Below are 27,262 nucleotides of genomic sequence, written 5' to 3' on the forward strand. Positions count from 1 at the left end.
AAATGACACCCAGACTTGCCACAGAAGACACAGCGGGCCGCTTCACACTCTGACATGTAACCTGAGCATATTTACTGACTAAACACATAGTAAATTGGGCCAGTAAACACGAAATGACTAAATAGATATAATATACACACTAACACCATGAGCATATGTTTGTGGACTGAGGCTGAAGACGCTTAGGAAATGTTTATTTCACTGGGTTATAATTGATTATTCCCTTCAATGGTCATGTTCACATTGTGCCCGAAACAAGACAGATGCATTGCTAGCGAGAAAACAGTTTACAAATTTTAGCTAAACTGTTAACAAAACAAAAAAAAAAGGAACACCACAGATGCTTTTTAAGTCAACATACTTTTCCCATACTCAGAACTACCCAGTGGGGTAAGAATTCTCTGCAAAGATGACCGCACTGAGTGTCTTGTCCTTACCTAGAATGACCAAGTCACATACATAGCAAGGCACTGCCAGAAAGCCAATTATTTAAACATTTGAAAAATTTTTTTCCCAACTGTGTGTGTACAAAATCTGATTGTAGAAGACTTGGAAATTCAGTGGGAAGGGAGATCCTACTCCATTGGTTTAAGCCAGAACAACGATTGATTGATTCATTTCAGTTCCTTTCTTGTATATGTTTCAATAAGTAATACATGGCATTTAAAAATGAATGTTAACAATGTTCTAAAATTTATCCCATCTGGTTTTACTTATTTTTATTACTTTTAATTATGTGTGTGCATATACACTTATGTGCATCTGAATGCAATGGCCTGTAGAGGCCAGAGGCAGTAGTTGAAGCACTCAACATGGTGCTGGGAACTTGAGTCCTCTGCAAGATTAGTCCATGCTCGTAACTGCCGAGCTGTCTCTCCACCCCCAACATTCGGTTTAAAATGGAAGCATACACATTATAAAATTTTGTGAGATAGGGAAAAACAGCAAGGAGATTAAAGTCATCTAGAATCCCATTATTCAAAAATAAGCAGTTCATATAGTTTTATTTCCCTTTAGTCTTTTTCTGGTAATTTTAAGCTTAGAATATACAAGACTTTTAAGTATAATGAACAAAAGTTTGGATGGATGACAAAGAAGGACATGGTGATGGTATTTTTGCCCCTTAAATTATCTATAGATTTTTAAAGAGGCAGATGATAGTCATTTAATATCTCTGTCCACTCAAGGCTTTCAAACCTGTGAGTTCTAAAGCTCATGGTTTCTTCCTAGTATGCGCACTGGTTTGTACTGCACCTCTGTGGATCTATGTCACTTATATAAGAATACCCTCACAGAGCATTTAACCACATTCCTCAGGGCAAGAAAGAATAGCTGCTAAGCCTGACGAAAAGATTCCATATCTTACGAGAAAATATATAATTTGCTTTACACATTTTTCATACTTAAATTTATATAAAAGACAGCAAGAAAATAAGGCATGGTTAATAATGGCTCAAGGAGGTTCTGACTGGTACAACAGACTTGTTCTTATATTATTGAACTTCAAGCATTTATTATCAAAATTAAAAATGAAGCTTCAGCCATATATAAAGTCACGATCCCATTCGGCAGTTGTCGGGGAGTGTTGGTGGGAACCTGCACATAGCACTGAAGGCCAGGAGAAAGCAAGGGCGGGCTCCAGTTGGAAGGTTGAGTGTATTCAGACAGCTTCCTCTTGTCTTAGATGGTCATGACACACTGGATGAACTTAAAGAGGGAAATTACATTACAGACTGCAAAACACTGAGGGTGCCAAAGCCTCCCTGTGGGCACCTTCCGTTTTAGTTCTCCATCTTAATATTGTGGGTAAACAAGAATAAACAAATCTGAACTTTCTAAGTTATGCATAAATGAAACATAGGGTGGGAAGAGTCTTCCCAGCAGGGGAACTTTCTATTGTAAAGTCCGATGAGTTCCTCATTTTCTGGGAAGGAGGGATCACTTCCACAGATAAGGAATTTCAATCCAAAGTGGTATTTAAGGGTCTAGAAAGAGTCAGGGTCAAAAGTACTCTTGCCCACAAGAACAAAGAACAAGCTTACACTGTTGTTACCCTGCTACTCTAGCTGGGCACTTTTGACACCATCGTCCTGTGAAGTCTGCGCTGTCAGCGTTAAAGTCACACAGAGAAAACAGGCCCCGCTCCAGCAACTCAGAATTGCACATTTAGCAACATCAGTCTTGGATGTGCATTGCTGTCACCTCCCGGCAGACTCACTAGACCAGGGGTTTTCAGCCTTCCTAATGCTGTGACCCTTTAATACACTTCCTCATGTTGTGGTGACCCCCGGCTATAAAATTATTTTCATTGCTACTTCAAAACTATAATTTTGCTACTCTTATGAATCGTCATGTAAATATCTGATATGCAGGATCCCTGTGAAAAGGCTGTTAGACCTTGCAAAGGGGTCACAACCCGAAGGCTACCAATCACTGCACTAGGCCCCGCCCCCTAAGCTTATTTTCAACACTGGTGGGGAGCCCCAGTGGTAATTCCTGCAACAATTCTGCTAAACCAACTCATCGGTTCTTATTTGAGAGAAAAAGGAAAACAAAGATTAGGACATTTAGAAACCTCTTTAGAGGTCCCCTCTGATGCCAGAGTCTATTCGTTTTTCCCTCCCCTGGTTATCACTGTAAACAATTTGTCTAAAATCGTGATTTCAGTTGGTGCCTGCCTATGTTCTCACGGAACAGCACAGGTATGCAAAGCACCGCTGGAAGCTACCTAAGCGATGTTTGCTTTATACAGTGAGAGCAGACACCTGGAGACACAGCTGACTGAAACCTGTCAACCACTCTTTGAAAGAGGCCTTCTTATTACTTCATATGTGTGTGCACGCTGTGTCGGGATGGACATGTATGTGGAGGCGAAGGGACAATCTCAAGCGTCATGCCTCAGGTGATGCCCACTGGCCTAAAACTCACTAATCAGGCTTGGCTGGAGGGTCAGCAAGTTCTGGTAACAACCTGTCTCTACCTCCCTAGTACTGGGGTTACAACAGAGTGCTGCCGTTCCAGCATTTGCACAAGGGTTCTGGGGATTGAACGCAGGTCCTCATGTTTGTCTGCCAACCAAGCTATCATCCCAGCCTGAAAGAGACATCATTATAATGACACCTGCTTCACCCTGTCTCAGAGTAACTAGGGAAATCTACTTATAGGACCCAGTCAATAAGAGCAAGTTTTGAAGTAATCCTCCTGCCTCATCTTCAGAAGTGTTGGGATTACAGGCACGAACCACCATATCCTGTTATGTTTTCTGTTTGTTTATTTGAGGCAGAGACTCACAAGTATAGCGCAGGCTGGCCTTGAACTCATAGCAATCCACCTGCCTCAGCCTCTTGAGTTCGTGCATGCCCTACCATGTCCATATTCTTAATAGGTAGCTTCAAAAAGGAAAGCTGTTTTATGTACGCTATGTCTTCTACTTAGCACTTATTTACTGAGACTTACATCATCATACGAGAAATTCACCATTCCTTGTTGAGCAGAGTCCCGTCTTCGAAAGGTATCTGCAATACAACACAGGAACATATAGGTTTTCTTTCAACAGGTTTTCCAAAATCACAACAGCTATTGGGCAGTAGGATCAAACTTTAATAGCATCTAAATTCAACAACCAGTCAACATAAGGCCAAAGAAAAATAGTCAGCTATAGGAATATTAAAAGGTTTATTATAGCAGTGATATCATGTCCATGGTCGTGGATCTGAGAAAAATGACTGGTCTCAGCAGAAGCATGTGAGCTTTCAAGGCCCTTAACTGCAGCGAAAGCTTAGGGTTCCAGATACTGTAGTAACACACACGCTGCTTAAGCAAAGAAACAGATGGGTACAGCCAATACAATGGCCAACCGGCTGTGACCCAAAATCCCACTCACTTTAGCCCTGCTGACCAAAACTGATTAGTTTTACTCTTTTCAAGCACCCCACAGTTGAGGAGAATTACTCATAACTGCACTCCAATTGAAACTGCACAAATCAGGGCTGTGGGTGTAGCACCCCCACGTTCACCTGACAGTTTGTGTGGGCAGCTTGTGACTGCAGCGCCAGAAACAAGTGCGCTTAAATGCAGACAGTTCTAGCTGCAGCACTGAAATAAAATACACTGCATTACCCTCTCCTCGAAACGTATCTGGATAGCATGTTAGGCTCCATTTGCTTAGTGGTTGTGGGAAGGGTCTACCAATGCACCCCTTAAAACCACGGAAAAACTGGGCAGAATGGAAGTTCAGAGGCATGGAGAAATGTCATAATAGGGTCTCCTAGGCTCCCGCTGTGCTGGCAGGTTTCGGGGAACACACCCGTGAGAGCCCTCAGTTTGACACAGCAGGCGATGTAGTCGTCAAAGGTGATCTTCCCGCTGGTGCTGTACCGCTTTGCAATTAAAGTCACAGTTTGTGGGTTCAACCGAAATCCTGGAAGGCAGAAAAATCACCCAGTCAGAAAAAGATGAAGGTGTGTAAAAACAACAACAAGAAAACCCAAAACAATAACAACAACAAAAACATTAAAAATAGACAATTGAAATAAAGAACTGTCTTAAAACAACAACAACAAAAACACTAAAAATAGACAATAGAAATGAAGAACTGTCTTCAGTTCTTTGGCACACGTGTAGGGAAAGAAAACGCAGCTAGCAGTAAGTGGAGAAGCTCTGGTTGGGAATACGAACCCATCGTCATCAGGGCTTTCTGCAGCTCCTGGGGATCCACTGTCCCACTCCTGTCGCTGTCAAAGCTGATGAAGTGCTGTCTCCAGCCATTCAGCACAGCCCAGAGCTCCTTAAATTCATTGAATCCCATGGTGCCAGACATATCTCTCTGGACTACAGTCAAGGACCGGAACTGTCGTATTTCACAGCTTAATAATTTCATGAGAGTGAAGAAAGTAAGGAGAACTCAATATTCTTTCTGTTAAAACGGCAAAATGACAAAAATGGCAAAAAGATAACCCAAATTTTAAAAGATTTTCTATATTCTATATTCTTATTGCTATGATAAAAAGCATTAATGATAACTGATGTAATAAGCGGCCTATGGCTTTAAAGCTCTGAACACCTGATGACATGGCATTGTGAGCCAAGTAAGAAGCTGTTTTCTTACTGGAACTGGGTGTACTTCCTAGGTGCTCTGGGTTTTGGGTTCTGATATTCCCTTGCTAAGCCCTCAGACCCAAGGATTTCACCGGAAGAAAATGTGTTGCAGTGGAAAGTACCGCGGGTGACACACTAGTCAAACTGAGACTCACAACTGGCTGGCATTCTTGTCTCCTTTGATGCCTTATTGAACTAACACACACACACTCTCCCACCTGTCTCTCTTGAGGAAGGATCTCCAGAGTTCAGGCTAACCTCTAACTCACAGTATAGCCCAGGTTGCCCTCAAACTCACAGTGATCCTCCTGCCTCAGCATCCTGAGTGTTGTGATTAACAGGCATGAGCCACGGCACCTCTGGCACCTTGTGCAATCTTGAACAACCTTCCGTTTGCTAAACTTCCTGCCTGTTCTTCACACCAAATTACATCCTAACGGCTAGTCATTTCACCAAGCATTTCGGTGGTTGCTTGCTATTTTGTATTTACTTGTTATTCATCCTGAGATGACTTGTTTTAGAAAGATAGGTTTTTTTTTTCACCATGGAAAAACACTCTAGACAACCATCAAGGTAAAGGATACATCCAACATTGAAACCATAAGGCGACAAGTCTCCAGATTAAAAGCTGGTTAAAAAAAAAAGTACATGAATAAGTTTTTCAAAATTTCATATTACATTGGAATCATTCAAATTATGAGTTTTAAAACATGCTACCCAGTTTGCATGCTACTCCCTTGCCATTTTGTGGTGTTTGGCTTGTACCCATTTTGTGGGACCATGAGTCAAACATGGCCCAGGTTCAAAATGTTTACTACACGTATTGGCCCATGTTATAGATACCTGTGGGAACCCCAATCCCTCTTGCCCAGTACTCAATCACCTTGAACATAGGGCTAGGATCACCCGGGAGCCCCACTATTACTCCTGGTCTTGTAATTTCCATAAGCTGTAGGGTTCCATGGGCTCCTTAACAAATATCCTTGATTTTGTTTTGCTAAGTCTCTCCCCAGTTCCTAAGATCTGGAATTATCTGAAGACTCTGTAGCAATACTAAAGTCCTGTAGACTGCTGATCTTGGCTGAGCAGAACATTGTGTAGACAGAATGCAGTGTTCTCCCATACAGAGGGCTCTAAGGGGATCTGCTCTGAGGGTTATAGCCAGAACCCCTACGTGTGAGGACATCCTTGAATTTTCCCAGCTCACCAACAGCCAGGCAGGATCACCACAGGAACTTTCTCACTTCCATAATGAAAGAACCGTGCTCCCTCTGCCTTTCGTACGTACTGTCCTGTCTGCCTGGATTATGTACAAACAGCATCCCCAGCCTAGGTACCAGTTCTGCAGACACACTTCTGTCTTGACCACGTGCCTGTGGGAGGATCCCAGCCTAAGAATTTATCTCAGTCACCTTCACCGGGCGGAGCTGTTTCTGTACACCCATCAAGACTGTTTCTGTCCATCAAGACTGGACAGGTTGTTTGAAGGGATGAGTGGCTGGATGGACTGAACTCTCACCCCCTTGACAGGAGCTGCAGTTTAACGTAGAAATATGTCTCTTTCAAGAAGGCTAAGGAGAAATGTGGGTTATTATTATTTATTATTATTAGTTTGGTTTTTTTGAGATAGGGTTTCTCTGGCAACAGCCTCTAACTGTCCTGGAATACACACTGTAGACCAGGCTGGCCTTGAACTCGCAGAGATCTGTCTGCCTCTGTTTCCTAAGTGCTGGGATTAAAGGTGTGTCACCACTGCGCAGCAAGTGTTATTATCTTTTTAACAGAATATTTCGGGTTTGAGTGATACTTAAAAACTGTTCATCTTAAATCAAATACCAACACAGTTATAGGCCCATGGTATCCTCATTTTATTAAATGTGTTTATTTGGCTTTTTTGAGATAGAGCGTCACTGTAGCCCAGGCTGCCTTCAGCTCCTGCTCCTTCTGCCTCCACCTCCCAAGTGTGCAGACTGCAGGCACGGATTACCATGCTCAGCTAATTTCTCTGTTCTAAAGTTTTCCCAACATATTAGCCAACAGCCAACCACCAAGCGATTGACAGATGCCGGGTCCACGAGCTAGGGGACACACAGTGAGATGAAGCTGAGCACAGGTGTCCCGTGAATCTGGGGGAGGCAAACAGGCCTTGCTCAGTTTTGCTCACTGTATTCTCATCGGAAACAGCTCTTATTAATGTCAATTGTTCAAGATAGTTTCAAAACCATCCGTGTGTGGCCACTAACCTCCCCCGCCCCACCCCCCACCCCGCTGCTGCTTCCCTTTGCTTCCGCAGTGCCCCAGCCAACTTTTCATCCTGCAGAAGCAATGCAGATGGCCTAGAAAGGAAGGCAGCCTACTCTGCCCGCATCTATCAAGCTGCTTACAGAGGAACCAAATTCAAGCAAAGGAGAAGCAGAATTTCTGTTGTGGAGACTGGAACAAACTCCATCAAGACCCCTCTAGGGATGGCTGCTTCTTGTCTGGAGTATCCCAGATGCCCCCATCCACTCCAAGTCTGTGGGTGACGACTTGGAATCTGGGTCTAAAGAGATGGATGGCTATCTGGTTTCTGTACTTCAGAACTCTTGGCAGCCCAGAAATTGGGTGGCATATAACTAATTAACTAGATCACATGGACCTTGCATTTCGGGAAATATCTTCTTATAATGCATTGGTTTAAGGCCATCACAAAATTGACTCTCAAATAAAAATGGTAAAATATATTATTACAATTATTTGTTTGCTGTGTGTGTGTGGGGGGGTGTAAGGTGTGTGTCGGAGTCAGAGGGCAACTTTCAGGAGTTGGTGCAGAACCAGGGTTGAACTCAGGTCATCAGCCTTGGTGGCAAAGAGCAGCTGAGGCATCTCACCAGCCCTCAGGATGAAATCCTGCAGGAACTGCTCTCTAAGGCTACAATCCACTTTCTTCTGTTTAGAATCTGTGCATCTCTTCTGCTTCAAAAGGCTGAAGGCTGATAAGATACCTCACTGGGTAAACTCCATTAGATCTTCCTCCTTTACCTCAACTGCCTGACGTTAAAAATTAACAGCTTAAATACAATACTCACAGTTCAGTTCCCCTCACCTAGAAAAGGGCTTCTCTTGGTTAGGACCAAATTAAAATGACAGAAATTTGAAAGGCCCTTTTCTTTTGAATTAATTTCCCAACCAGGGAACAGAAATAGGACACTGAAGTCACACAAGACAAGGGAACAACCAAAACACTAGTGTTGTAAAGATGGCCATCTAGAGGACACAGTGCCTCAAGCAGCTGACGGTGCCCCGCAAACGCCGAGCTGTGAATTCTAGTTGGAACTTTCTAACTTACATCTTCCTAGGACGTGGAGGTGTCAGCTTGATGTCATCACTAATTCACAAGTGGAAAAGAAGTGAGAAGGGGGCCCACTTGAGCTAAGTCACTATTGTTTGTCCTAGAAACTTCTCGTGGTCAAGGCTAGATTTTTAAGGAAAAAAGATGAAAACAGCAGAGTGTGAGACAATAAGCCCTGGCCAGGATGCAGGATCTCGGCCATGTTTCCTTCTCTGTGCAGCTTGGAGCACAGTACTGAAAGTACTGAGGGAGACTGTGCTGGGTGATGGTGCTGCACACCCAGTGTGCAAAGATGGAGGAAGGAGCAGAAGGGCTAAGTAGGAGGTGACAGCAACAGCAGAACGGGTACTCTGTCCTCAGCAGGAACGCATCTTCTCAGGTGGAATGTCACAGCCAGCAAGCGTTTGTACTGACAAGTAGCAAGCCAAGGGCCCGGAGATCAGACTATAGGTCTGGCCACTCTCAGGGCCGCCATAGTTAGAACAGAATAAGCACTTGGCAAATGGTCAGTGGTATGTGTTAGCACTTATCATTAACGATACCTGATCTGGCGGATTCCATTTCAGCACCCTAACTTGTTCTCTGTTGGGGGGGGAGGGGTGTTACCTGAACTGTGTCACTGGTTTGAATGGCTTCTGTACACAGGGAACCCAAATCCATGAAATCCACTAACCTGTCTGGTAGACTAGTGACTTAGAAATTATGCTCAATCAACATGCAAAAAAAAACCCAGTAGTGTGGTGGGTCAGAAAAGTTTGATTTCTTTACAGGAACAATCAGAGTTAACAGCTGAAGTACAGAGAAGCGGGTATGATTAGAAGAATCTGGGACCATGCGCTTACGTTTGTATGCTCCAGCAATGCCGGACTGCGTTAGACATCTCTGTAGCTCATCGGCGTCAATTTGTCCATCCTTATAAAACAGACAAAAAACAGGAAGCGAGAAAACGATGGTGAGCTGTAGCTTCATATCCTTAGACAAGGGCAAGGGAAAATGGTGATGCGCAGCATTTTAGAAGGAATGTCTTTCAAAATTGGGCACTCTTCTCCCAACCCTACCCTAATTCCAAAAAGAATTTGACGAGGAGGACATATTTGTCATAGCAGACAGTCTCTACTCAGTTTGAGCCAAAAAAATGATCAAAACTAATCATTTTAAAATATAATTAGTTGCGGGATTGTTTTAAAACATATCCTTCAACCCCTTTTTAAGACAGAGAGGAAGAAGGGTATATAGTAGACCTTTCGGGCATCAATAAATACAAGGCCTGACCCAAGGAGAAAGAGGCTCGCTCTTGAACCAACTTATGGCATAGAAGACAGTGTTTTCTGAGCACAGTTATATGCAGAAGACATATGGTAGGCATGGTAGGCTCTCGGACCTTCTTATTGGCTGACTGAGGTCAAAACTGTCTCATTTTTAGGGATTTTAAGTAAAACACATAAATCTAAGTGGGCAACATCCATTATGTTATAAATAAGGCACAATAATTTGGAATTATTAATGACGAGTGTGTGGAACCGAGGCCAGGGCTCCGGAAAGCCAAGCAGGCGGGGTCACTTACATGCTGGAAACAACAGCAATCTAAGAAAGCTCGGCTTGAGGTGTGCTGGGTCTTGTGGTTTCAAAGACACAGATCAATAACAGCCTCAGTAGCTACTCGAGAAGACAGTCTCCCAGTCTTCGACTCAATTTTCCATTCAAATTCTCAACGCCGTATTTCTTAGAGTACCACTTTCAAAGGCGGCCTGGGGGTTTTGCTTACCATATTCTACAGCATCTACAGCATTTTTTTTTTACCAGATATTTCTGGCTTTTGTTGTTAAAACTAAGGTGAACAAGCAGGATAAACATCCCTTCTGGACACATTTGGATTACGTCAAGGGTACATTTACCAAACACAGAGGTCATGACCTTGCAAGCTGGTCCTTGCAAGTGTCCTTCCTCCCAGCAGCCTAGACCGGCACACAGGGAAGGAAGTGGGACTTAGGACTTGACTAAGTGGCCTGGATTCTTTCTCTGGGTCAGCAGGCCATAAACCTAATAAGGACAGAAATGCTAGCAGGGGGAGATCATCTACAGTAGGGAGAGAGGTCACCTTCCAAACAGACAGTAACTCTCCTTCCCTGAAGCCTGTGGCTCTTTACACCTCTCTACCTCCTAAGGGAGTAGATGGCTGATTGGCAAATCCAGCTGAAAGTAGATACCATAATTGGGCTACAGAATTACTAAGGCACGTCTTTAGGTTGGACAAACAGAGCTTTTATGTTCAGAACTTGAATTTCTTCCCCCTGAACACAACTTTACTCTACCCTGATAATATGGTTCCACAGGCATCTTTCTACTTTATAGGTCTTCAAAGTGTGTTTATAATATATAATACATATCCCCCTTTGGTTCAACCGAACCCCTAGTTCAGTCACAAGGTGAGTTGTGAGCTGATCTAGCATGAATACAGATGTTCTCTGCTCAACTTTGTTCAGGACTAAAATAAGCATGTTTTAGTTTTCCTTTCCTTTTCCTTCGTTGGCCCAGGGTGAAGTTTGTTTAGCTGCCACCGCACTGAACGGTAACACAAACAGATGTAACAAAGCTTCAGTATTAAGAGGAAGGGCTAACCTGTCCAGCCACAGCAGCGAAGTAGCCGTAGAGCGGATCCTGAGTTTGTCCGGGGAACGCAGGCCCTCCAGGAGCCCCTCCATACTGCTTAAAGGAAACGCAAAAGCATCAGAACGGAATCTAGTTTATTTCACCACGCACAATTTTGCACAAAGCAGAGGCAACACAGGATCTCCCTCCCCGCGACCTCACACTCCAGCGCAGTGACCCACCCCGCTCTTCCACTCCCGCTCCACTGATATTTAAAAGTGGGCGAGTTGGTCCAAACTAAGACTCCCATGAAAGTGATGTCGCTATATGCGAAGCCACATAAACTATCAACTAGGAGGTTGCATAGGTGAATGTAACCGAAGTGAGCGATTTAGCAGCAAGGCTCGGGACTGTTTTCCTGTTGCTTTTTAAATTTTTGTTTGTTTGTTTTTACTATGTTTTAAAAGCGCTTGAAGTACTAGGTAAGGCTGGAATTGGTACAGGGTTGACAGGTGTGGCCTGGGAGGAAGGAGGATGGCACCGCTGTATCCTAGACGAGGGTTCTCTGTCTGTGACAGTACATCCCTAACACCTGGCGAGGTGGTCTTTCTCTAGGGCTCCAGTTCATTTCTCTAGACTTTCTGATCTCCCTGTCACTTTTTGTTCAAGAGAGTGACCACAGGACCGTGCTAGATCAAGATGGCTGTTGTTGCTATGGGGGCATTCGAGAGAAAGCAGGAAGTGAGCACACAGCCTGCACTATCTCACGCCACATTTCCAAGTTACCGAGTGGGCTTCCCGGGTCGCTGTCCACCCACCCGTTGTCCCGAGAGAGCCCCTAGGAAGATAGGGACAGAAGAATGCAGTGGAGCCGAGGATGGACATCAGGAGCCAGGCGTAAGCGCTGGGAGCATCCGGGACGAGGATCCCCCCGGCAGCGCCTCCTCCCGAGCGTCTGCGATGCCCTCTCGCCCCGGGAGCAGCGAGGCTGCGGTGCCCGCGCTCTGCACTTACCCCGCCTGGGTAGTACCCGCCGCCGGCGGCAGGGTGCCCGGGGTACGCCATGGTGCAGACTGCGCCTCCGCCCTGCACGTCTGCTGCTCCGCCCGTCGGCCTGTCCGGAGCCGCCCCGGAGCGCACCACGCCGCCCCACGGGGGACACCTCCCGCCGCCACCTACCCCGGACCCCTCCGTCCCACCCCGCGCGCCGCCAGCTCTCTGCTGCCTCCGAGCTGGGCAAGCGCCCTGCGCGACCCTCGGTCCGACGGTGACCAGGGCCCCAGACGCGGTACACACCAGGACCCGTTCTCCCTCCCGGCCTAGTGGCACATTCCGACATCCATACACCGCCCTGGGTGGTTTTTTTTTTTCCTCCTTCTTCCTACTGTGCTATTTTGTGGTACATTTGTTATTTTACGGCGGTTATTGGACGGGGGTGGGGTGGGATAAGAGCGCTGTGCAATATTGTAGGGAAAAAGTTGAAGAGCAATTCAATGGGATGAAAGAGACACTTTAAAATCAAACTAGAAAAACACCTTTGAAAACCGGATGAAACTTCAGAACTATGCAGGGGGGAATTTAACTTTGAATGAGGGTGGCGTGTTTCTTTGCCAGCTGTTAAGCTGGGTGTAGCTGGTGCGATTGCGAAGTGGGTGGAGTGGGGTAGGAGAAGGGCACATTTTCTAGGCATGACAGTCTCACCCGGATCATTCGTAGAAAATTGAATTGATGTGTTTCCTGGATGATTCAAAAAGAAACAACTGTTCTCGTGAACACTCCTGGAAGGGATAGGTAACTCGCTTGGGTTGTTCAGAAAATTCTTCACACAGTTTTCTTTTTCGCTTTTTAGTATAATTGAACCATGAGAAAATCGTTGGCTCCCCCTTGACTGCTAAGGACTGCACAGAGAATTTCTGTTGTTTGCTCTGACTCTTTCCCTCTGGGGACCAGGCTCTCAGGCTAGCCCAGATCTCCTGGCCTGCTGGGTCATCAGGCCTGCCCATTTTTCTGATTCTGCCGTTTTGAGAAAGATTTCAATGAACAGGGTTGACTATAGTGTGAGACCATGCCTTGAATCCCCGGGTAAGTCATCAACACCTCTTGCCTCCCCGTTTTGGATACATGAACTCCAAAAAAACCCCAGAAGTTCTGAATAGTGACGAAAATTCTAACAGTCCTCGTCACATAGCAAAAGCATGACGTGTGGCTTTTTGTGTGTTTCTGATTCCGGAGATAAAATTACTGTTTTCAGATACCATGGGAGTCCGTCCAGCTGGATCAGACGTTCTGAGGCTTTGTTTGGGAACATTAATCAGCTATTTGATCAGGGCTGAACTCACATTTGAGTTTAAGCTCTGTCAGGGCTCAAGCCTGAAAACAAACAAACAAAATATGTGTCCCTAATAAAATATCTATAGCTAATACGGGATTCGTTTTATGGACAAGTGACTATACTAATTGTTATATTAGGAGTCGTTAGACTCTTAGTTCCTCTCCCTTAAGAAGTGAGTTTTAGTGGAGAGATTTAGTGGAGTGGATCTCTGTGAGTTCAAGGCCAGCCTGATCTAGAAGAGTTCTAGGACAGGTTCCAAAGCTACAGGGAAACTCTGTCTCTGGAGAGATGGCTCAGCGGTTAAGAGCATTGCCTGCTCTTCCAAAGGTCCTGAGTTCAATTCCCAGCAACCACATGGTGGCTCACAACCATCTGTAATGAGGTCTGGTGCCCTCTTCTGGCCTGCAGGCATACACACAGACAGAATATTGTATACATAATAAATAAATATTTAAAAAAACCCCACAAAACAAACAAACAAACAAAAAAACCTAAAAGGGAAGAAATCGATCAGTCAATCAATCAATCAATCAAATCCTGGGGGACAGGTCAAGGCTGCACCCCACTGCAGCTAAACTACAATTGGTGCTTTCGTTTTGCAGTTAAGGAAGAAAAAGGAGGAAACGATCTCAGAGCTGGCTGTGGTTTTAGGTACTCTGCCTCTGCTCCCCTGGACTAAAAGGTCCAGGTAGTAAATAGTTTCCCATCATAAGCTCCCAGTAGCAACTTCTGGGCTGCCATAACCCACAGCCCAGTAGTCTGCAAGGATAGGGCATAATTGAACAGTGTGGCTGTATTCCAGGGCTGCCTGATTTATAACCGCAAAGTTGAACTTCATACAATTGTCGAATGTCAAAACAACCTTTCCCCGCCATTTAAGAAGAAAGTATCGTCCTTAGCTTTCGGGTGCACCCAAAAAGAGGAAGGCCAGCTGTGGCCTTCAGGCCACACACTCTGAATCAGGGGGCGGGGCCAGTGACTAGGTGACTGAGAGTACCCTTAGTGAAACCAGGAATACAGGAAGGAGAAGGGAGGGCCTAGGAATTCTCTGATCTGTGAGTCAGGACACTGGCTGGTCTCCAGTAAGAAAGAGAAGGTCAGCTGGTCACTCCCTCTCTGTGTTTTTTGATCTCTAAGGTTTTTATTTCAGTATCTGATTCTCTAGTTTTTATTGGTAATAAAACAATTTAGCAAAACAGAGCAAACCACTGAGAGCTCAAGACTAGGCGTTTGCCTTTAGCAAACACAGAGCTGCTTTTAAGGTTATGGTGGTATGAGTCACCTTCAGGAATGGTGACTGCCTCAGGGTAAGAGCCTGTGTTTAAAAATGCCTACTCCAAAATCTGCCCACTGGTCAATAAAATGTACCATAGGAGCTGGGCGGTGCTGGCGCTCACCTTTGATCCCAGTGCAAGTGAGTTCAAGGCCAGCCTAGTCTACAGAGTGAGTTCCAGGACAGGCTCCAAAGCCCCACATAGAAACTCTATCTTGAAAAATTAAAAGAGGAAAAAAAAAGTGTGTAATAGGAACACGATGAGACCATGCTATTCGCATGTATCCTCCTATGTAGTAGTAACCAGAACATATGCAGGATGACAAGGCAGCATGCCAGGCTGTCCTTTAAATGTTAGGCTTGCAACACAAACCCTTTTATTCATGGCCTGAGTGTTATAGAACTTAAACAATTCATGGAAGGATAAAGATTCGGTATCACTATTGCACACAGAGGAGCGATTTTCTTTCATAGTTTCCGTATTTTTCCCCATGGAAGGCGTGGAGAAGGAATGAAGTGATCAACTTTATCACACCCTTGTCATGTCCAAGTGTCATGCTAGATGCCTCCTTATGACCCTGCACCTAAAGCACACCACCTTCAAAAGAGATAGCCTTATGTTTTATAGATCAGGAAACTGAGAAGCAAGTAACTTTCCCAAGGTCACCCACCAGATTTTTGACTCCCAATATAAGTTTAAAGCCCAAGTGTTTTAAAACAAAAACAGATTATAAAGACACTAATCCATGCTCATGTTTTTCTCTATGGCAGAGCTTCCCAGAGCATCAGGACAGAAGAACCTTAAAGACAGAAAAACTCCAAAGTCCTCATGTCTATCTTGGCAATACTGAACTTACTTTATCACTAAGAGGATCCCATAGGAAGATGATTGCATGCTCCTCCCTGTTTCATTTTAATATTGAACCGAATAAATTTCACTGTGGAATAGGATAACATTTGTATCCCTGCACCTCCAAATCGTGAGTCCTAGATGTATGGAGGCACTGCAATTCACAAGCCACCTACAGAAAGTCAGCAAAAGACACCAAGCTATGTGTGTAGACAGAAGAGGGCTTTCTCACGAAAGCCAGAATACTGTCATTTGAAGAACGCACTATGTCTTACAAAAAGGCCACACACAGGGTGTTACTCACGCAAGTCATCCTGACTGGAGGCTGTCACCAGACAGAAGCTAAAGATTCAGTTTTGAAGCTAGAAGAGAGTCAGTTCTCCTGAGAAGCACAGAGACTTTTGTGATCATCTACTCTAATCACAGTGTTTTGAGAATTTCAAAAAAAGAGTCTAAGAAGAGCCAGTGAGTGACCCATTCTTTTGAAGGTATGACCAAACTGAATATAAATATTCTGCCCTTCCCAGTAGAAGCCCTGGCGTTATTTGGCTTTGACTCTTAAAAGATATTAGCTGAACAAGATATTAGACCGTGCCCCCCACTTTTCTGTTTGCCTCCCTTGTCATCACAGGCTAAGTTTGCTTCACAATACACTCCCACCATAATGTTGGGTCTCATCAGCCAAAGAAGCAATGGGGTGAGGAGACCAGTAGCCGTGAGCCGAAATAGACCTTTCCTCTTCACAAGCTGTTTGTCTGAGGTATTTTGTTACAGTGATGGAAGCTAACTAACACGGAGAGGATTTTATTCTTTTGTGATATTCCCCAAGGCAAAAGGAAATGGATACTCTTGGTCCCTAAAGAAAGGTTAACATAAACCTCATATATAACATTCGGGCAGAATTTCCTCATTTAGATAAAGGTGAAAGGCACTGTGTTGCCGGGTAACCACAGGTGTTTGACCACTTCCTGCAGTTAGCTCGATCAAAGGTCTAATGTATGGGGAGACGTGAGCAATGCCTTTGCCAGATTAAGGGCTCAGTTTTTAGTTGTAATTTAGATGAGTCAGCTTGTTATCTAAAGCCATCTCGCTGGGGCAGGGCTATAAGACTGTGTTAAGGCACTTGGACAGTGACCCAAGGTCCTGACTGGATTACCAGCACCACACTCACTAAAAAATAAACTAAGAGGCAGAGGATAAAAGAAAGAGAGACACATTATGACATTATGGAAAAACTCAGATTTCCAAGTTTGAGTGGGAATGAGAACTCAATAATAACATAGACAATGAATATAAATCCTGTTTTGTTTTTAAAGATTCTTGGGAAAGAATGTAAACAGTAGTATATTAGTGAATAGAAGATGACCTTTTCTCATTGCCAAGAACAGAGCTCAGTCATTTAATTTTGTTCACGCTGTGGGAAAGTCCATTGCGGAAGGTTTAGCGTGTATGTGTGCAGTGCACACTGGCTTTCCAGGGCATTATAGGGATGATGTGTTAACCACAGCCAGTCAGTAGAATTTCCTGAACAATGAAAACACTAACCATGTGTGCTATTAAACACAGTACAAGAAACTAAAGTTTTAATTTCGGTAGCATTGTTAACGAATGACTCCTTTGTTGGGCAATATAGGAACTGGTTCGTGTATGTTGTCGTCCCTAGATTTCAGAGAAAGCAAGTTCACTTTACTTGCCTGGAGAAGCCAGGATTGGTGAGTTATGGTTTCATTAGCATGGAACAAAACCCAGCCACGGCAGGTGACAAATGCCCCTCAGTTAGATCATTAGATTATTTCCACTTTACAAAATGAAAAAACTGAGGTCCTGCGCCCTGTTCTCTCAGTCGTTACAGTAGCCAAAGCAACTGAAGTATTTCATTCTCTTCTCAGGCTACACTCCTTGCTCTCTCTGTGACTTTTCTCTTCCGTCGGATGAAGGCTCGTGGGGAGAAAGGGCCAGTGAGATGGCTCAGTAGGTGAAAGCTTGCTGGCCAAGACTGTTGACCTGAGTTCGACTTACAGAACCCATATAAAGACAGAAGGGGCAGCTAACTCCGCAAAGTTGTGCTTTGACGGCCATACATCTGCTGTGGTACACACACCTTTCACACGAATCACACACACACACTCCGCTAAATATATAAACACAGCTGCTCAGTTCGGGAGCCACCGCAAACGAGGGGCAGAAAGACTGTGAGACGGTGTCTCCTAGAAATGTCAGAGAAGCTACACTCATGAAGTCTCACAGACATGGCTGGTTAAACACGGCCTGAGCAGTATACACCAATAGACTTGCTACCATGGAAGGGGGAAGAAATCTCATGAAGCCTCAACCCGAGACAAAGAACTCCGGGCAACTGAGGAGTGCTGGGAGTGAAAAGAAGTCTCAGCAACTGATCATCCAGTACCAAGTGGTCAGCTCGAAAACCATGGACACACGGCAACACTGTATGGGCTCAGCAATAGGAGACTTTTTTAAAGTAACAATGAGATAGTCTTGGACAGATGGTAGAATACTTACCTTCTGTGTTTGAAGCCCTAGGTTCCACTCCCAGGAGTTATATTTAAAAAAGTATGATATTTCTTAGTTTATATCAAAAAATTTCCCAGGAGTTCCTTGTGTGTTTTCCTCCAAGTGGGAAAGGATCCTTAGTTGATTAACCCTGATCCCGAAATGATGACATTACTATTTTGGCTAGGAAAGCTTCAGTTAAAGTTGAATGCCACACTTATACTAGATTTCTGTACTTGACAAACAAAGAGTCAGATAGCTAAGATTCTGCAAAGAATGGATCTGTCTCTACCTCAAACATATTTCTGGAAGAACTAGATGTATCAGCTTTATGTTACATGCTTTATTGAATTTTCTGGATTTTTTTTTTCTGAAACCTGTCCTGCTTCAGCCTGTTTAAGTGAAAGACAACTTTGAGAGGAGGGAGCTGAATTCATTGGAAACTGTTGAGCTAGCTACCCAGCTCAGCAGGCTTTTGGCTTTTCCTACTTTTCTCAGCAGAAATTCCAAAGTTGAGAATTTATACTTCTTTATTTTATTTTTCTTCACCATAATTAGTAATTTTAGGTTTTACATTTAAATTCTAACCACCTTCTAGAAAATAAAAATAAAAATAGAAATCAACTTTGCAGATACATTTAGCCTGATTAACTGTGTCAGTAGGCTCATGTGTTAAGAACTTGGAACTGTCTAATGTTAAATTTGTATTTTTACTTACCTGCATCTTGCAGTCAGGTCTTCCAGCAAGGAGTGGTGATTCTTGGAAAGACGTGTATCTGCTGGCTGAACAAACTGCAGAATCAAGAAGTCTGAACCTTAACAGCCAGCGTACTGTTTCCTCGTAATCCCTGGCAATCAGTAACTAACCATAACCATGTTCAGACTTCCTATAGGGGCCAGTGATGTTTTTATGAAACACACCCACTTCAGTGGCAAAAAAGAAAGATCTTAGCCAGGATAACCAGACCCTAGCAGCAATAGCAAGCACCCCCCCAACATGTGTCAATATTAGACACACCTTTTGAATTATTACCTCTTTAAAAAAAAAATCTCAAGACTGCCAGGCTATGCGTTGCAGTGGAGGTGGTGAGAGCTAGCTCAGACTGACTGCTGGGAGCCAAGTCTCAGGAATTTTGCAAGCTTGTGATTGAATAGGATCAATATTCAAGTTAATATTTAAAACCCCAACCTTCTGTTAGCTTAGTTAAGTAAGAAGGTGCATGGGACTATGAAAATATAGGTTAACTATTTCTATCATCTAAACCATTGTTGCTGTTTGATTGTCTTGAATTCAGTTTATCTTTCAAGTCCTTAAAGCTCATCTCGCTCCCTCAATAAGCTGCGTTGTATTTGCTGAGTGTTCATTTGTGAAAGGAGCTTTCTGGAAGGCTCCTCGCTGCACCTGGGTCTTGCTCTCCTGGAGCTGATATCAGTTAGGTTCCTCTGTGCACGTTCCCAGAATGTGGGTCTTTGGAGTTGCTTGAGATTTCCAGGAATCAAAACAACCTCAAAGTCTCCAAAACCATACAAATGGGCCAGCCTGTCATTGGCTATCACAAATTCGATACAGTGAGTTTTCTGTAGACGCAGAAGAAGATGTCTAAGTTTGTTGCAGTTGTCATGGAAGACCTTATCATACTTCTTTCCACCTACTAGTTGGGGTCTGCGTTAGCATGAACTATTTCTGAACATTTTGCACCTAATTCCAAGGGGGGAGGGAGAACATATGAAATGATAGTTCCACCAATCCCCTCTCTTTTTTAAATGTTATTTCTCAGATGAGAAGGAAACATTCATCTTGGATCCAATCATCATGCGGGTCCATATTTGTCAGAGATCCCCATACATCATATCTGTGACAGAACACCCTGAATAAGTTGTCTACACTGTATCTTTCTGGTTTTGGAATACCTCCAAAGGGAAGGCCTGGCCGGCACCCTTTCTAAACCCCTGGTGACTGTCCAAATGCTTTTGCTCAAGGTAGCCAACAGTTTCCTTTACTGTGACTGAGAGCAGAGGTGTCTTCTAAATCTCAAAGTTCTTAAACTTCTCTCTCCTTTTGCTTGACGTGACCTGCTGCAGCATTCATACCAGCATTTGTGAAATGCTGACTAGGCCGTCTCTTTTCACCATCACTTGATTTAAAAACAATCCTAGGCTTGGCTTAACCTGTATCTCCACGCTGCATCCGAGTGCTGACCATAGTCAACTCTGCAAACATGGCTTGATTTTTAATCTTACTAGTCTTTCTTAAAGATACCAGATGCCTCCTTAAAAACTGGAGGCATTCTGGCTGGAATGGCCAGTCAGAATAAGAATTTACTAAAGAAACATGAGCAGTGCTTAAAAATTCCATCTGTTTTATTGGAATCGAGAGTTATTAAACCAGTTGTCACAGGTGTGAAACATGCCATAGCATCCGAGGTCAGGTATGAAAGGGGTGAAATTTGTGGTAATTCGGGAATCAGGGTCTGGGGCTCTGTAAGGTGAACTTTGTAACAATGAAAACCAAGGTACTCAAAGAATGCCTATGAAAAATCTGTTTAAACTATGTCACTATGTGCTATTTAAAGACCCTCGAATTTAAGGGCAGTGAGATCCCCCAAACCAACTGTCACATGGTATCCTTCTCATGTTTCTGTGATGCTGGAAGTTTAAGCTTCACAGCTCAGTCCTTTTGGAAAAGTCCTTGAAATCTAAAATCCCCATCATGCCCCAGTCAAAGTGCTAACCAGAATAAGCAGGAAGTCGCTTAGAGTTGCTTGAAGTCATTTGGCTAAAATGCTATAGCCTATCTTAAACTATAAGTAAGCTTAAAACCTTTAAAGCTTAGTAAATTTATAAGATATAAGTAAAAAGAAAACTGCCGATTATCCAGAGAAAATCATTGTTATTATTTTGACTTTTTTTTCACTCTCTTTTTAATTTATTTAATTATTAAAGATTTCTGTCTCTTCCCCACCACCGCCTCCCATTTCCCTCCCCCTCCCCCAATTAAGTCCCCCCCCCCTCAGACCGAAAAGCAATCAGGTTTCCCTGTCCTGTGGGAAGTCCAAGGAACCCCCACCTCCATCCAGGTATAGTAAGTTGAGCATCCAAACTGCCTAGGCTCATCCTTCAATGCTGCTTTCTATTGTTAAAGGAATGCTCAGGCCAGATAAATTGAGCAAAGTTAATGAATAGAAAATGTTCTTGCAGCGGGCAACATTCCAGACCAAAAGCAATTCCGAAGGCCCCACCTCTCTGTGTATCAGTGCTTTAGCAGGGGAAAAGTAAGCACCAGACAGAAATGACCCCACGGATTGTGTCAGCACTTACATTCTGTGGACATGGCCTGATCAGTCAGCAGTCTGTGATTGGATAAGCTATATGGCTGTGAGCATTTGATAAGATGGGATATAATTCAGTATGCACAGTGATTGCTGTGGTGTGTGCTTTACTATTCAGTTACGGAGGCTGCTTTGCACAAATTTACTTCAGCTTCACATTGCGAATAAAAACTCTCACATGGACATGCTGTTTGTAACTTAGCTTTTATCTATTATATCGACTACCATTTTCTTTCTTTCTTCCCTGTTTTTCAGCTCTGGAGATTGAGGCTGGGGCCTCTCATGCTTGCTGAACAGACCCTGTACTGCTGAGGGATGTATCAAACTCCTTTCCTGTTTATTTTGAGACGGATTCGTTTTAATTATTACACAAATGAACGGACACCGACATGCATCCACACACACAGACACACCTTCCTCTTTAGATCTGCTTCCACACATAGCAATTCCTGACCACACCAGAGACTTTCACAAATTCTCCTCGTGGTAAGAAGAATGATTTAGTCTGTAAGTTTACATAGAGACCTTTGAAAGTTAAGTAATTGAGCAAGGCTATACCATTAGTCATTGCTAGGAGTCCTAAGAGCAAACAGATGGGTACTATAGTTACCAGAGTAAAAGTGTCCACATCTAGATGGGAGCTTTATCTTTAAACTAGTAGTCACCCCTCCCCCCCTTGCTGGGACCAGCATGAGTATGACCGTCAGCGGACTGAAATCCACTCTTTGTGGAATGGCAGAAAATATGTACAGAGTATTTTTCACATAAGAAATCAATGTTCGGAACAGCGAAGGAACTATTACAATGAAAAACCAACTATAACCTAAGTAAAAATGGCTAAAGGACAATATAGATATTTCTTTGAAGAAGATAAAGATTAAAGATCAAAACATGTTTAAAAGATGCCACAAATCACTAATTGCCAATTCAGATTAAAAACAAAGATATTACATCACGTTTATTAGAAAGTTAAGATGTTAACTATTAAAACTGAAGAGGGGAACAGAGGGTCTGCCTCACGGTCACAGTGCTTGCTGAGCCAGCTAGGTCACGACGGATGTGAGACACACTTTCAGATGGGGCTGCAAGCTGTCAAATCCAGCTCGGCTGTCCCGCAGGCTTGTGCTGGGTTCAGTGTTGCTTTACAGAGCTGATTTGGGGTGGGTTATTGACCTACACTATTATAATCATGCTAGATGAAATATGGAATAGATACAAGAAGCAGAGAATGTGAACACAAGAATATTAACAGGGGAAAACCAGTGAAGCATTGTCACTACCAAATAGCAGGCTTTCCTAATCTTTGAGAGCAGATTATTCTGGTTTCATATATATATACGTATATATATGAATATATAGTATATATATATGAAATCTTATGAATGAACAACATATATTTTATATATAATAAAATAACTACATACATATATTTTTTAAACTAATACATATATATATATATGTATTAGTTTAAAAATAAAGAAAAGGATGAGAAACTATCCACCTACTGTCACAGTTTTCTTGCCTCTGTCTCCTAGGTGTTGAGATTACAGGAATGAACCTCAATTCCTGGCTTCCAATTAGGTTTTAAAAACAGTGAGTACATCATTGGTAAAAGGCAAGACAAATATAAAAAGAAAAGACACTTGCTAACCTAACTAAACACACAGAGATCTGGGGTTAGTGAATGGACTGAAGGGACAGTCTTGTCATTCATGGCCGGTTTCTCTGGGGAATGACATTGCCAACAGCAGTGTGAGAAAAACTGTGAAGTCTTCTTTTCAACTAGCTCAGATTCACTGTGCGTGGGACTGGGCTCCCTGAAGGCATCTTCACACAAACATGTCCTTCGAGTGTAAGATCCTCTCAGGACTCCGCACCTCGCCTTCCTGCGTCTCCTCTCTCTTTAGTTCCCTTTATTTCCTTAGGCAGTTTCATTCCTCCCTTAATGTAATATACACAGGATGGTTTTATGAATCTATATAAAATATAGGAAGCACAAATAAGAGAACTCTTGAGATATTTGTCTAAGACTTGATTAGCTCAATATAATGATCTTCCAGGGCATCCATGTTCCTACAAAAGGCATAATTGCATTCTTCTTTATGGTGGAATAACACTCTATTGCATAAGTATGCCATATTTTCTTTGCCCATTTCTGTGCTAGTAGATGCCTAAGCTGGCTGTATAGCCTTTGTTGGGAGTGCTGCAATAAAGAGTTCTGTACAAATCTCTCCAATATGTTGACTTAAATCTTTAGGTAAATACCAAGTAGAGAAAGAGCTGGGTCTGACCAGACTGGCTTACCCGGTCACCTAGCAGCGCACAGCGCTTTCCATTTGTGTGCACCGCCCCAGCCCTGGCTGCCATTCTGAACGGGGTGAAATGGAATTCCGTGTAGCTTCCCAGTACATATTTCTGTTGGTTAATGATACAGAACATTTTTTCATATGTGCATTTGCCATTAGTCCTTTATGTTTTGCTTGATTTCCTGTTATTTATTTTTTTCAGGGTTTTGTATATTAATCTTCTATCACATTTTTGGCTAGCAAAGATTCTGTAGGCTGTCATTCAACTGCTTCCTTTGGTATGTGGAACTTTTTAATTTCATGAAGTGCCCCTTGTGCATGGTTGGTGCTCTTTCCTGAACTATTCTTTCAAGAAAGTAAATGGCTACACCTGAACCTTGCAGCACTTTCTCTACCTCTCATTTTGATAGTTCAGAATGTCAGGTCTTACACTGAGATTTGTCTTTGTTATTTTCATATTCCTATGGGAAAACAACACGAGCAAGGCTACTTATAAAAGGAAGCATTTAACTTCTGGGAAATCAAAGATCCAGAGAATGAGTCCCTGACCATCATGTCAGGGAACATAGCAGCAAGCAAGTAGGCACGGAGCCAGAGCAGGGAGTTTACATTGATGTAGGAACACAAAGCAGAGAGGGGGAGAAGGAGGAAGAGAGAGATGCCAACAGCTTTAAGAACTTCCAATTCTATCCCCAAGTGACAACACGTCTTCCAACAAGACCACACCTCCTAATTATTCCCCGATAGTTCACCAAGTCAGAACCAAGCACTCAAATATATGAGCCTATGGGAGCCATTCCTTGTGGCCCGCATAGCTTTGTGTCCTTATCACAAGGCAAAATGCATTTAATCCAATTTCAGAATTTTCCATAGTCTATACCTGCAATGGTAAAAATAAAACGCTGCAGGTCCCCAAGTGGTGGCAGTGGGCAGTGGGCACAAGACCATGGCAAGCCACAAAGGCAACCGTCCCAGGTAGGGAGCCCCCTAGTGGCCCACAGGCCATGAGGGCCAGTGGGTCCCAGGCAGGGAGCCACATCAACTTGGTGAGTGCAGTTTCCCGAGTGGTGGCAGTGGGCAGCAGGCCATGAGGAGCAACAAGTCCCAGGCCACGAGGGGCAGTGAGTCTCAGGAAGGGAGCCTCATCCACGTGGAGTTTCCCCAAGTGGTGGCCATGAGGGCAGAGAGTCCCAGGCAGGGAGCCATGTGGTGATTGAGAGACCTAGACAGATAGGCATGCCATGCAGAGTGTGGTTGGATATTTATTTAGTGGGTTATGGAAGAAAAGGGGAGAGGGAGGGAGATGGGGGATGAAGAAAGAAACACAAAGAGAAAGAGAGAGAGAGAGAGAGAGAGAGAGAGAAAAGGGGGAGAAAAGAGGAGAGGAGCCAAGGCAGTAGCTGCCTCTTTGGGAGAGAGATAGAAAGGGGAGAGCTCAGGGTGGAAGCAGAAGGAAGATCGGGCTGCCTCATGGTAGACAGGAGAGGGAGTGGGTGGGGCTTGTCTCTTAAAGGGACAGGACAGATCACTACATTCCCAACTGTTTTTTATGATAAAAAGGCAGGAGGTTAGGCACATAGGCACAACAGGTTAAAGGAATTGGGGTGGCAGATTCTCAAGACTGCTTCCTGCTTATATGTGGGCATTGTCTTGGGGGGAACCTGAGAAAGCCGGGTGCTGGTCACATCCTGGGGTAGCTGGTCTCTTTGTTCCTTTCTGGTGTTTGTGGTATGGAAATTTCTGGTGTCTCTTATACCTGTTTAAAGTATTGGCAGAACAGAGGACAAAGTTATGTTTAGGAAAAAAAAAATTAGGATCAGGGAATTGAGAGGGGTGTATCTGACCTGTTTAAGGTGGATCCTTCAATTCAGCTCACTAGAACTCACAAGAATTCTTTGGATTTGTGAAAACAAAAGCTTTAGACATATGCATTGTATCAGAATGACTTTGACAGATGTTTTTGCACAATGAAAATTATTTTTAAGACTACGGAAGGCAGCATGGGAGAGATTTGATAACTTGTACTTGTTGAAATTTGTTTGGTGACAAAACCTCTCAGCTGTCAAGCTGCATCAGAGATCTTTGAGAAGGATAAAATTTTACTTGAGCTATTGATTAAAAATGACAGAGTACTTACTTGGTTGGCACCCAGTGCTACTCCTCAGGGTTCTCCATCATCACTGAGGGTCATATTTGCTTTTTATTGTTTAGTACAGTGCCTGCCAGGCTCCAGAAGTTCCTGTGAGCAAAGAAATCTGTAGGAAGACAAGCCTATCTTGACCTGAGCAGCTAGGCTGTCAATTCCAGTGATTCTGTTCACTGTCTGGAGATCTTCAGTTTAGATGAAAGGCAGTTTTGCCCAGTGGTCGGCACTTGGTAGTTGAAGCGAATTGCTAATGGATGTTGTTTTGTGCCCTTCTGTCTTCTGTGGAGTAAGCAGAGTGCTGCTGCTAGGAGCAAACCTGTCTCTTCTTGTTATGAAAAGTCTCTTAATAATTAAATATTTAAATGCCATATTCTCCAGATCTCTGAGCAGTTGAGGGCTGTTTACTAGGTATGGATGAGTTATAACTTCAGGATAGAACCTGCCTGGATTGCTGGGTCTGAGCTTGACTGTATTGGCTCTCAACTTAACAGGTAAGATTTACACTCATAAAAAGACAGAAAGAAGAAAAAACTGCTTGCAATAGAAGGTTAATAGCAGAACAGACAATAGTAGAGAACAGCTTAATATATTTTAAATGAGGGTTAGATTACATATATAGCATTTTTTTGTAAGAGATTTAAAAGTACAAACCAATTTAAAACATGAGACTTATTGTTTTGTAGTCTGAAATGAGATACAATGAACAGACAATTATAAGTAAGAGCCTCAGTACAGTTTAAAAGTTGAAAGACTCCCCTGAGACTCAAGGCAATCTCTTAATTGTAATCATTTGTAAAATAAAAAAGCAAATCATATACTCCCAACATATAATGGCAGTATTACCATTCCAAACAGGAGGAATAAGGGTGCAGGGAGGAAATACTGGTGAATGAAAACAAGGACATGACTGCTCCAAGGTCTGGTTGGGGAGTACAGTTTTACTGTAGATGTGAGGAAGTATACAGCCAGAGGCATCTGGAAGGGTTCAAACTGAACCAGGTCATGAGAAGAGAGAGGGTGGAGGGCGGTGAGACAAAGAGAGAAAACGACAGAGGACAAATGGACCAAGAGAGGAGCTGAGGAACAAGAAGAGGAGGGGTAGGAAGAGGAGGAGGGGAGGGAGGAAGAGAAAGAGGGAGGGAGGCAGAGAAACAGAGAATGAGAGAGAGAGAGAGAGAGAGAGAGAGAGAGAGAGAGAGAGAAAGATTGTTCAAAAGAGCACATAGCAGAAATGGGTTTATGTAGGAACAGGTCTTTGCAATACTGAGAGTCAAGCAGCTTGTGCTTGCTTTGGTATGTTAAGTAGGTATCACAGTTAGTTTCTTCAGGACCTGACAACTGGACAAAAGCAAGTCTGAAACCCAGCAGGGCAAGCTCTAAATCCTGTAACTATGTTTGATGTCAAAGGGCAGAGCTGGCTCCACTCTTCCAGCTTTGATTGCTGCCAGGCACTTCTCTTTTTAAAGACTGGTTCCACTTCCTTCCTGTAGCTCTTTCT

General features: G+C 43.5%; 1 protein-coding gene across 3 annotated transcripts; it reads right to left on the reverse strand.

The window, feature by feature from the left end:
- Positions 1-177: 177 nt before the first annotated feature.
- LOC121434716 (sorcin-like) lies at positions 178-18,848 on the reverse strand. 3 transcript variants are annotated; one of them, XM_041633630.1, is made up of 8 exons: positions 18,702-18,848; positions 11,048-11,131; positions 9,271-9,340; positions 5,682-5,725; positions 4,678-4,825; positions 4,307-4,420; positions 3,457-3,515; positions 178-1,707 (listed from the first exon to the last, which is right to left on the reverse strand). In XM_041633630.1, exons 1-8 carry the CDS (start codon positions 18,705-18,707, stop codon positions 1,681-1,683), a joined length of 552 nt encoding a protein of 183 aa, XP_041489564.1. In that variant the 5' UTR covers positions 18,708-18,848; the 3' UTR covers positions 178-1,680. The 3 variants fall into 3 exon arrangements, with proteins under 3 accessions (XP_041489564.1, XP_041489562.1, XP_041489561.1); XM_041633628.1 differs by having other exon boundaries at positions 11,048-11,134; positions 18,702-18,837; XM_041633627.1 differs by lacking the exon at positions 18,702-18,848 and adding an exon at positions 12,032-12,097.
- Between the last annotated feature and the right edge of the window lie 8,414 nt (positions 18,849-27,262).

This window comes from Microtus oregoni, unplaced genomic scaffold (assembly GCF_018167655.1).
Source record: "Microtus oregoni isolate MIOR12 unplaced genomic scaffold, Mior012 000044F_ref0000062, whole genome shotgun sequence".
NCBI classification, from domain to species: domain Eukaryota; kingdom Metazoa; phylum Chordata; class Mammalia; order Rodentia; family Cricetidae; genus Microtus; species Microtus oregoni.

Coding starts and splice junctions, on each gene's coding strand:
- LOC121434716 (XM_041633627.1), bottom strand. CDS start 12,082: ATGGCGTACCCCGGGCACCCTGCCGCCGGCGGCGGGTACTACCCAGGC. Junction 11,132..12,031: donor GCGGGTACTACCCAGGCGGG/GTAAGTGCAGAG, acceptor TCCTTTAAGCAG/TATGGAGGGGCTCCTGGAGG. Junction 1,708..3,456: donor TGAATTTCTCGTATGATGAT/GTAAGTCTCAGT, acceptor TCCCTCTTTAAG/TTCATCCAGTGTGTCATGAC.